The sequence below is a fragment of the Aureobasidium melanogenum genome (genome assembly GCF_000721775.1).
Source record: "Aureobasidium melanogenum CBS 110374 unplaced genomic scaffold scaffold_9, whole genome shotgun sequence".
Classification (NCBI taxonomy): domain Eukaryota; kingdom Fungi; phylum Ascomycota; class Dothideomycetes; order Dothideales; family Saccotheciaceae; genus Aureobasidium; species Aureobasidium melanogenum.
In genome coordinates, this window is record NW_024470061.1 from 483,357 (window position 1) to 494,060 (window position 10,704).

The window sequence follows — 10,704 nt, forward strand, 5'->3', positions numbered from 1 at the left end:
CCGCTTTCCTTTGCAACTCGAGTATCCAGACATAAAACCCAGCAAGTTTCATCTGGAATCTATGAATACCGACCCTGGCTACCTTTTCTGGTCATCTCGTGTTCGCTAGTCCTGACAAGTCTCAGGACTCATCCTGACTCCATCTGCCGGAAGTATCTGCCTTGATGTCGTCCTGAAAACATCCGACTTTCCGCAAAAGTCAACCAACATATCCGCGAGTCTCCATAGCCCCACATTTACGCACCCCGCATCTCCTCGAGAGTGGATCCACTTGCCGCAACCTTGCACCGACCGCCTCTCCTATCTTCTCTTTCCTTTTTGCCTGTTACCCCACGGCAGTGGCTGACAGATCCACGGATGGCACTTGGGATCCACTTGTCGATGGGTGCTCCACCTGAAAGACGGTGCGGAGCAGCGAGCTGGGAAGGAGAGTTCGGCAACATGGACAGTGTACGGTTTGGCTCCACTGTCCGGTGCGTGTTCCGCGCTGTATATAAAAGAGGGATCATCGTCTTCTTGCTTTCCGTAACGGTTCTCTGTCTCTAGGTTTCGTTCCTGCATTGCATTGATCTCTGTCCTGATTCATAACACTCTTCTATCTTTCCTATCTTGCCTACTCGGAGTACTCTACACTACAAACGTGTATCCTGCTCTGCTAGGTGTTAAACACCAACACCATCAACCATGTCTGCAATCCCCAATGTTCCAGAAAACGACCACCACCATGGCACCCGTGAACAAGACCTCGACAACATCGCTACCAATGCCATTCCTCAACTGGCAACGAAGCGCGTAGATTCACCCACCAACACAAGCTACAACAACGCAACTTCTACATTCACCCTCCACGATACAGTCATCGAGAACCAAAGACCCATCAAGGTCATAGTCGTGGGAGCAGGTTACTCGGGCATCTACCACGGCATCCGCATCCCTGAACGCCTGCGCAATGTCGAATTAACCATCTATGACAAGAACGCTGGAGTAGGAGGAACATGGTATGAGAACAGGTATCCTGGCTGTGCTTGCGATATCCCCTGTAAGTTTATTCCCCCTGCGACGAAGGAGACAGATATTGATAGAGTCAAACAGCACACTCCTACCAATACTCCTTCAACCCAAACCCAAATTGGTCGTCTATGTACTCTCCAGCCGCAGAAATCCAAGCATACCTCGAGTCAACAGTGAAAAAGTACTCAGTCGATCGCTTCATAAAGCTACGCCATGAAATCAAGTCCTGCCGCTGGGACGCCGCAGCCTCGAAATGGTCCATCCAGATTGAGGACTTGGAGGCAAAGAGGACATTCGAAGATAGCAGTGATGTTTTGATCATGGCAAGAGGAGGTTTGAATCACATAGCCTGGCCACAGATTGAAGGGTTGAGGAGTTTTGGAGGAGAGATTATGCATTCGGCTGCTTGGAATCAAGAGTATGTTGTCTCCTATTCATCTCTAACTAAGGTGTGTATCTCTTACTGACAATCTCTCCTTACAGTTACGACTTCACAAACAAACGCATTGGAGTAATCGGCAGTGGCAGTTCGGCAATCCAAATCATACCTTCTCTGCAACGTCTCTCAGGCACACACCTATCCTGCTTCATCCGCAGCCGCACCTGGATCTCTCCACCCTTTGGTCAAGCCATCCAAGACAAACTAAAAATGGACGGTTTCAAATTCACCGAGGAGCAAAAGAAACACTTCCGCGACGACCCAGAAGCCTTTTTCAAGTTCCGCATGGAGATTGAAGAAGGCGGAAATGAAATCCACGAATTGACTATTATGGGCACAGACATGCAAAAGGGAGCTCAGAAACACTTTGAGGAGAACATGAAGACGAGGTTGCAGAAGAAACCTGAAATCTACGATTGGCTAAAACCTAGTTTTGCGCCTGGCTGCAGACGATTGACGCCAGGACCTGGTTTTTTGGAAGCTCTGGTTGAGGATAACGTCGACTTCATCCGCACACCAATCACAAAGATCGAACCGAAAGGCATAGTGACTGAAGATGGAGCCCTCCATGAAATTGACGTCTTGGTCTGCGCGACGGGCTTCCACACTGGTGCACCACCTCCCTTCCCCGTGACTGGTGTCGACGGTATCGCCTTGCCGGATCATTGGGAGCAACGTGCAACATCATATCTCTCCCTCGCAACAGACAAGTTCCCAAATATGTACATGATGCTAGGTCCCAACTCAGCAATTGGATCTGGATCCCTGACGATGATGATTGAGAGTGTCGGTGACTATGTGATAAAATGCGTTCGCAAGCTCCAAAAGGAAAACATCAAATCCATGACTGTCAAAGCCGCCCGAGTACGCGACTTCCTGGCATACTCAGATGCGTACTTCAAGAACACGGTCTTCATGGACGATTGCAAGAGTTGGTACCGCAAAGGTGACACAGTGGTCGGGTTGTGGCCGGGATCGACATTGCATTGTATAGAGGCTCTAAGGAGTCCGCGATGGGAGGATTTCGATTGCGAATACGACGAGGAAAATCAGATGGCGTGGTTGGGTAATGGATGGAGTACTAATCAGATCGAAGGGAGGGACCTTGCGTATTACTTGCTGCCGCAGTTCCAGCAAGTGCCGGTGGCGCCATTGCCAGAAGAGAATTCCGAGTTCAAGATACGAGCATACTCGCAGTAAAAGATAACGTTAATGAAGGATTGTACGAACAGATGGTTGTGAGTCTTTCGTTGTTGTTGTTGTTAACTTGTCAATCTTGCTGGCTGCATCGATGGCTAAAGAGACCAAGATCTGTTCGTGTCAGTCAAGACTCCCCTTCCAGCGTGATGCGTTTCCGATCAATTCCTCAGCTAGTCAACAACTTACCACTCGCCATTATCCACCACCAGAATGAAATACCATGGAAAGGAGTCCAAGAAGGGATGCATGTGATTTGCAATCTAAGCGATGGCACGATTTCCCCTTGCCAACAGCTCTTGTATTATGATACGAGCTGCTCTGTAAACGTAGATAGTCAACAAGATGAGCGTAAAAACGACGATGGACAAGTGTGCGTATGCCAGCCATGATAGCTTCTCGCCCCAGGGTGCGTGCCAGAGAAAAGATGCGAAAAGTAGCCATGCGTACACAGCTCCGCAGAAGAATGGGATAAGCATAAGATCCATGATGAAAGGATAATCCTGGTTGTGTGCAAGATTGAAGGACAGAGGGAGGAAGTCTGGAAAATCAACAACAGAGCAAAGAAACAGCTGGACACATTTTGGAAAGGCAGGAGCAATCGTCCTTTAAGCACGGGCACGATTCGCCATTGCCAACGTCACCTGTACAAGGAAACAAGCTGTTTCGATGATGAGCTTGCCCAAGAAAATGAGCATAAAAATGATGACGGACACGTGTGCGAATGCCAACCATGATGGCATGTTGCGCAGCGGTTCCCACCAGAGCAGCAAAGAGAAGAAAGATAGCCATGCGAATACAGCTCCGCAGAACAATGGAATAAGCATAGGATCCATGCTGAAAGAATAGACCTGGATGTGTGTAAGCTTGAAGGCCAGAGAGAGGAAGCCTGGAATTGACAACAGAGTAAGGGAACAGCTGGACACATTTTGAAAAGGCATGAGCAAACGTCCATGAAACTTATCAAGGTTGCGATTACCACGTGCTGTGAGAGGATTTGAGCACACCAGAAAGCGAAACTTATATGTGAGCTACCACATTCACCGCGTAAGTTCTTGAAAAGGTTGGAGAAGGACGACGTTTTAAATCAAGACCGCCATAAATTCTTCTTTTCTGTTGCTACAAGGCGAGGAGGGGAAAATCGTAGTCAAATATTTACAGGGTGTCTCTGAGGAGCTTGTTCATCTTGGCGATCTTGGATGAGACGCTGAGGTCGATGGTGCGGTCGCCAATCTCGACGATGAGTCCACCACGGATGTCGGGGTTAACCTATGTCAAATCATCAGAGAAATTGCACATGTCAATAGCGAGAACACAATACGCACCTTGGAGACAACCTTGAGCTTCTTACCCTGACCAACGTATGAGGACTTGGAGACGGAGCTCTCGAGCTGGCGGAGGACCTTGGCGTCGAGGGGCTGTAATTCGGCATGTCAGCAAACAATTGCTGTTATATGAGTCTTCTCTTTCTTCTTCATGTACGTACAGCAGCGCTGACAACAGTCATCTCAACCTCACCGCGGGCGGCGCTCATAAGAGTGCCGAACTTCTCGGCAACACCCTCAAGCTGGTTGAGTCTGTTGTTCTCTGCCAAAGCCTCGAGGAAGTTCTTGATGGTGTTGTTCTTGTCCTGGACACCAATGGACTTCTGGATCTCGGCAATGATCTGCGACTTGTCGGCGTTGCTGAGGGTGGGGGCCTCAAGGATGGTCTTGAGGGCGGCGTCCTTCTTGAAAGTGGCAGCGAGGTTCTCGAGGCCCTTGGCGGTGGAATCCAGAGACTCGGTCTTGACAGCGGCAGTGTAGAGGGCGCTGGCGTAGGTGCCGTCGAGGCCAAAGAGAGCGACCGGAGGCTTGGAAGCGGCAGACGAGCCCGAGGCGGCGGCGGCGTAGGATCTGACGGCAATGGGAGCGCGAGGAGCGGCCACGCGGGTGGCGCGAGCAGCAATGCGACCGGACAACATTTTGCAGGCGATGGCGAGATACAATGAGCGGAGATGGGAGTCAACCTTTAGCACAACGCAGCTCTTGCACTCCCAAAGCCCGGCCGTCGTTGCGGAAGCGGAAAGCACGGCCCACACGTGACTTTCAACATGGCTTTTCATCCGTATCCGTACGTCCTCGCTGTTTCCTTGGTCACTTCTTGCACTCCTCGTAATACGTGATTGATCAATGGATTCAAAAGTACAAGTCGCTTTACTGTCAGAATCATTGTGCAATCAGTGACAATCAAAGACTTGATATACTGCGGTATGGTATAAACACAGGCGCTATCTACAACAAGGAAAAGAAAAAAAGAAAATCAGTCAACCACATCCACTCTTCGGCTCCAATTATGCGTCAATCAGGTTCTCGCTCTCTTGTCTGTCCTGGTTGTCGCGGGTGTCCTTGTTGGCTTGCTTGTCTGAAGGACGGCGTGTGTACCACTCGTCCAGAGTCTTCTTGGGGATACGGTTGAGAAGCTCCTTGGGGTAGATGCGGAGCAATTCCCATGCAGTGTCGAGCGACTCGAAAATGCTGCGCTTCTCATATGCACCCTGGTTGATGAAGGTTTTCTCGAACTTGTCCAAGAACTCGAGCGAAAGCTTGTCCTCGCTTGACAAAGCCTCCTCACCAACGACTGCCTTCATGGCTGCTGCATCACGACCAATGGCGTACTTGGCGTACAGCTGGTTCGAGACATCCGAGTGATCCTTACGGGTCATACCCTCACCAATGGCAGACTTCATGAGACGCGAGAGCGAAGGAAGCACGTTGATCGGAGGGTAGATACCCTTGTTCATAAGCTGACGGTCAACGAAGATCTGACCCTCAGTAATGTAACCAGTCAAATCGGGGATGGGGTGGGTGATATCTGCAGGCCCATTAGCACGATTTACAGTGATTGGTGATTGAGAATGTGAACATACCATCGTTAGGCATGGTCAAAATGGGGATCTGAGTAATGGATCCGTTTCTGCCAGCAACACGACCAGCGCGCTCGTAGATGGTAGACAAATCAGTGTACATGTAACCGGGGTAACCACGACGACCGGGAACTTCTTCTCTGGCGGCAGAGACCTCACGAAGAGCGTCACAGTAAGACGAAAGGTCGGTAAGAATGACCAAGACGTGCTTCTCGAGCTGGTAGGCGTAGTATTCGGCGGTGGTGAGGGCAAGACGAGGAGTGATGATACGTTCGATACTGGTAGAAGTTCAGTAGAGGGCGCAAAAGAAACATGACGAGATGGACATACGTAGGGTCGTTTGCCAAGTTCAAGAACAAGGTAACTCTTTCCATACTGCCGTTCTCCTCGAAATCGCGAGTGAAGAATCTGCTGGTCTCCAAGTTGACACCCATGGCACCGAAGACGATGGAGAAATTGTCCGAGTGGTCATCGTGAACGCCCTTGGTGGGCTTGACCAAACTGGCCTGTCTACAAATCTGGGCAGCGATTTCGTTGTGGGGCAGACCAGCGGCAGAGAAGATGGGAATCTTCTGACCACGAGCAATTGAGTTCATGGTATCAATGGTTGAGATACCAGTCGAAATCATCTCCTCGGGGTATTCCTGCGAATGTCAATATACCGCAACTGCACGGCATGACTTGATGGTGACTGACTCTTGCGTAGGGGTTGATAGGTTGACCGTTGATGTCGAGGTAGTCCTCAGCCAGGACCTTGGGACCCTTGTCGATGGCGCGACCAGAACCGTCGAAGACACGACCAAGCATGTCCTCAGACACACCGAGCTTGAGCGAGTGGCCGCTGAACTCGACTTTGGTCTACTGCACATCAGCACCACTGTCTGGACCCTTTTTGGTTGATTCGCCGCACCTTCTTGACATCGATACCAGAAGTTCCCTCAAAGACCTGTTGTGTTTTGTAAGTCCCATGCTCTTGGAATTGCGATTCGGTAGTCGCAGTCATGTCGCGATAGTGGAAGGGCGTACCTGGACGACGGCACGGTTGCCTGTACGAGATTGTGTCAGTATGCGGTTCTCGGGCGGTGGTGAGGATGGCAAAGCATACCGCGAGCTTCGAGGACCTGACCAGATCTCTCAGTGCCATCGGGCAGTGTGAGCGAGACAATCTCGTTGAATCTAGGGAACTTGACATTGTCCAGGATGACCAGAGGACCGTTGATACCGCCAATGGTGTTGTAGCGGATGCGAGGCTGGACGTGCATCATCCTGGGGTCGACGGTGAAATCCTCTCCGGCCATGATTACGGTGGCGATGAACTGAGTCGGGAAAGAGGATAGTAGGGTGAAAGGTGGTATTGACTGCCGTACACAGCAGACTGGTCGAGCTGGGTGGTTGAACTCTCCGACCTGGCAAGAGACGTTGGTCTCCCCGTACGTCAGGCCCGTCTCCCAAGATGGCCTGTGCACCATTTACTAGGTATCTTCCCATTGCTTGTTCGAAGTTACAGCAACTGTTTCTACTACAACTAATAGAGAATGCCTATCATGCAACATCAAGAACTAGTCTCTGATGAGGTGTATAGGCCAGACATTCAAGCCGCCACTCTGGTGCAACCAACCTTCGTGTCAATATATGACTAGAAATCTACTGAGAGTTTCCTCCTTGACCTGGTCCATGATCCAAAAGTTTCCGCTTTCTCCAAGACGCCTCTAGAATGCTTCAGGCCAAAACCAGTCATTGTGAATCTATCAAACCATCTGGTGACAGTGTTGGACAAGAAAGAGGCCTGCAAGATAACTCTTTCTGGGTCTCTCACATGAATGTTGTGCAAGCGCACAAAGCGTGTACAAGCACAGCAATGACTTCAGCCAAGACTGGGGTAGCGAGGGTGGATTTCAAGCTCTCTCTCATTCAGGCCGAGAGTGAAGTTCTCGGAGCTGCTCCCTCAGTCTTTCCTTAGCAATTGCCCAACCATGCATCTCGACGACAGCGCGTCCGAAGAACTCAAGGCTTGGGTCGTCAAGCGTCTAGAGGACATCTCGGATGCAGACTCGGACGTTCTCGCCGACTATGTCATCGCTCTGATCAAGTCCGACGAGTCTGACGACCAAGTCAAGCAAAACTGTCAAGACAACTTGCTCGACTTTTTGCACGACAGCACTACCCAGTTTGTTAACGACGTCTTCGCCCACCTCTCCAATTCCGATTCCAAGCCCCTGCAGCCCACCGCGACCGCTTTCCAACCTACTGCCCCTGCTTTCCAGCCTAGCGAACCCGCCTTCAACCCTCCCTCAGGCCCCTCAAAGAAGCGCGACTTCAACGATAGCAATGCATTCGATGGCCACGCTCAAGGCTACCAGCAAGATCGTCCCATGAAGCAAATGCGACGGGGCGGACGTGGTGGTCAAAGAGGAGGTTTCATGGGACAAATGCCTGCCGCCTCTCAGTCTCTGCCTCCGTTCGACCCAAACAACCCAATGGCCGCTCTCATGGCAATGCAGCAGGCTATGGGTCTACCTGTCATGCCCGGTATGCCTGGAATGCCACAAATGCCCTTCCCTGCCTCGCCTGGTGCTTTTGGCAACTCTGCGCAAACCCCGCGCTCTGGACAGAGATGTCACGACTACGACACAAAAGGTTTTTGCGCGCTTGGTGCTTCGTGTCCCCACGAGCACGGCAACGATCCTGTTCTGGTGCCTCAGCAGCAAGCAGACGAGTACGATCCTACAAACGCTTCGATATCCCAAGGCCGTCCGTTCTCCGATAGAGGTCGTGGCCGTGGGCGCGGCAGAGGCGATAGAGGTGCTTTCCGCGGTGGTCGTGGAGGTCGCGCCGATTTTTCGTCTGCTGGTCCAAACCACGATCGCTCTATTACACAGGTTGTTGTTGAACAGATCCCCGAGGAGAACTTTAACGAGCAATCTGTCCGCGACTTCTTTTCCGAATTTGGAACCATCGAGTCGGTCGAGTTGCAGAATTACAAGCGTCTAGCCATCATCAAGTTTGAGGACTACGATAGTGCGAAGAAGGCATACGATAGTCCCAAGGTCATTTTCGATAACAGATTCGTCAAAGTTTACTGGTACAAGCCCGAAAGAATGCAACGGGAGCGCCACCAGAATGGCTTCGGTCAGAGCGAAGGTGATGTCGACATGCAAGAAGAGGAAAAGATTGATCCTGTCGAGTTCGCCAAGAAGCAGGAAGAAGCACAACGGGCCCATGAAGAGAAGCAAAAGAAGATCAACGAGGCAGAGGCACAGCGACAAGAACTGGAGCAGAAGATGAAGGCACAGGCTGAAGAGCGCAGCAAACTGCTCGCCAAACTCGCTGCTAAAGAGAGAGGAAAGTCAGGTACTCCGGATCAAGCTGCTGCTACCGGTCAGAATGGCGCCGCTAATGGTGCTGATGGCAATGGTACACCCTCGCAGACCGATGCTTTGAAAGCCAAACTCGCAGAGTTGGAAAGAGAAGCTGTAAGCATGGGCATAAATCCGAATGAAGATCAGCCATGGCAAGGCTTCGCGCCGCGTGGTCGTGGTGGCTACAGAGGTCGCGGAGGCTTCCAGCCCCGAGGCGCATGGCGAGGAGGAAGAGGTGGTTTTGCTCCTCGTGGAGGTGCTGTCAGAAGGCTAGACAACAGACCTAGAACTGTTGCAGTCGTCTTCCCGGATAACGAGCAGATGGACTCTCAAAAAGATGAGGCGCTAAGGCAATATCTGCTATTCGTAAGTGATCGCGAAAGATCATCTGTATTGGGACAACAACGTACTAATAACTTGCAGAGCGATCTCATGGAGTCTACACAGATCAGCCCTCATCCCTCACGCTCAGACGCGGCTATGCTGGCATTCTCCGAGCGCTATCAAGCTGAGAAGTTCCTCAATCATGGCTCTGACATCCCTCATCTTGGCAAGGTCGAGCTTTCGTGGATGGCGAATCCTGCTCCCAGCACTCCTGTCGCATCCACCCAAACAGCCCCTGAGACGTCCAAGGACATCAACATGGACGAACCTCAAGACCTCGGACCTCCTAGACCGGCAGCCGAGATGGATTACGATGTAGCCGACGATGACGACAATTGGTTGGTTGAATAATTTAAGAAAGAGCGAGGTTAGATGCATCAGGCTTTTATGTTGCTCCAGCATTCCAGGTTATATATCCCACGTTCTGTTGCAAGTTGGTCGGAAGAAAGAAAAATTCTGCCACGATTCGCATTTTCTGTACATTAGATAAAACACAGCAAGCTCATTTTCTGATTTTTGATGTCAATTGTTTGACATCTTTGCGACCATTATCTTTCTCCAGGTGTCAACAGGTGACCCTGTCTTTTTGAATGTCAAGCCACACAGCACGACTCGCTAAGCCTGACTTCTTCTCCCACATCTCACATGCTTCTAGACACGACAAAGCACACCGATGTCGCCTATCGCAGAGACCCAGGCTTAAAAACTGCTTAACGGTAGAAATACGCGATGTGAAAGTAGGCTTTGCTCGATTGGGCAGGTAGGCGCTGATAAAAGCAGAGTAAGGCCGTAAGAACACTTTGACCATATACTCAATCCAGACCAGCTTCACTATACGATGTGGCTTGGAAAACGAGATACGGTGAAGAATCCACCAGATGAAGGATCCTGCTGCGGTCGTCTTCATGGTCCAAATGACTGGGTGAGAGTATAGATAGGTAATGACTGGGTCCTTCCCACCTGTCTTAGACATACAAACATTTCCTCAGCAATATCGCGTTTCCAACACAAAGCAATACATCTCAAATTCTTCAACTACGACGCAAATCGATTAGGTCTACTTCACCTGATAAGCGATCCATACAACACTCAGCAACTTCAACAAAACCAAAGCAACAAAAAGGGCACCTCAGATAAAGTCAACAGCAACAACCATGTCCCTCCACCCCACCAACTTGACAACAAACACCACAACACCCTCCTGCCCAGAATCTATAGTCTTTCCCCTAGGCATCACTGGCCACTACTGCGCCGTCCCTGTCTGCAAAAACACCACCGCCATTTTGCAATCCTGCTGTCACGGCAATCCTACTGTTCAATATACATACCCAGGCATCAATGAAGGCAACAAGACATACCAAGGGTTGTATTGTTTCTTGAATGGGACTTTGGATGGTAATTTGACTTCT

The 10,704-nt window shown here is 50.6% G+C and overlaps 4 protein-coding genes across 4 annotated transcripts; 2 read left to right on the forward strand and 2 right to left on the reverse strand.

Moving 5' to 3' along the window:
- Positions 1-684: 684 nt before the first annotated feature.
- On the forward strand, positions 685-2,650 carry M437DRAFT_75085 (FAD/NAD(P)-binding domain-containing protein; the record flags this gene model as incomplete). The annotated part of the gene is made up of 3 exons (XM_041026352.1): positions 685-1,039; positions 1,093-1,429; positions 1,495-2,650. 3 exons carry the CDS (start codon positions 685-687, stop codon positions 2,648-2,650), a joined length of 1,848 nt encoding a protein of 615 aa, XP_040880224.1.
- A 1,152-nt stretch (positions 2,651-3,802) lies between these two features.
- On the reverse strand, positions 3,803-4,610 carry M437DRAFT_47989 (OSCP-domain-containing protein; the record flags this gene model as incomplete). The annotated part of the gene is made up of 3 exons (XM_041021570.1): positions 3,803-3,916; positions 3,973-4,065; positions 4,134-4,610. The coding sequence occupies 3 exons, from the start codon at positions 4,608-4,610 to the stop codon at positions 3,803-3,805; spliced, it is 684 nt and encodes a 227-aa protein (XP_040880225.1).
- Positions 4,611-4,979: 369 nt separating this feature from the next.
- On the reverse strand, positions 4,980-6,850 carry M437DRAFT_75087 (uncharacterized protein; the record flags this gene model as incomplete). Its single annotated transcript, XM_041026353.1, has 7 exons — positions 4,980-5,500; positions 5,556-5,830; positions 5,883-6,196; positions 6,249-6,410; positions 6,463-6,498; positions 6,579-6,598; positions 6,658-6,850. The coding sequence occupies 7 exons, from the start codon at positions 6,848-6,850 to the stop codon at positions 4,980-4,982; spliced, it is 1,521 nt and encodes a 506-aa protein (XP_040880226.1).
- A 675-nt stretch (positions 6,851-7,525) lies between these two features.
- On the forward strand, positions 7,526-9,646 carry M437DRAFT_47510 (uncharacterized protein; the record flags this gene model as incomplete). The annotated part of the gene is made up of 2 exons (XM_041021462.1): positions 7,526-9,277; positions 9,335-9,646. 2 exons carry the CDS (start codon positions 7,526-7,528, stop codon positions 9,644-9,646), a joined length of 2,064 nt encoding a protein of 687 aa, XP_040880227.1.
- Positions 9,647-10,704: the final 1,058 nt, after the last annotated feature.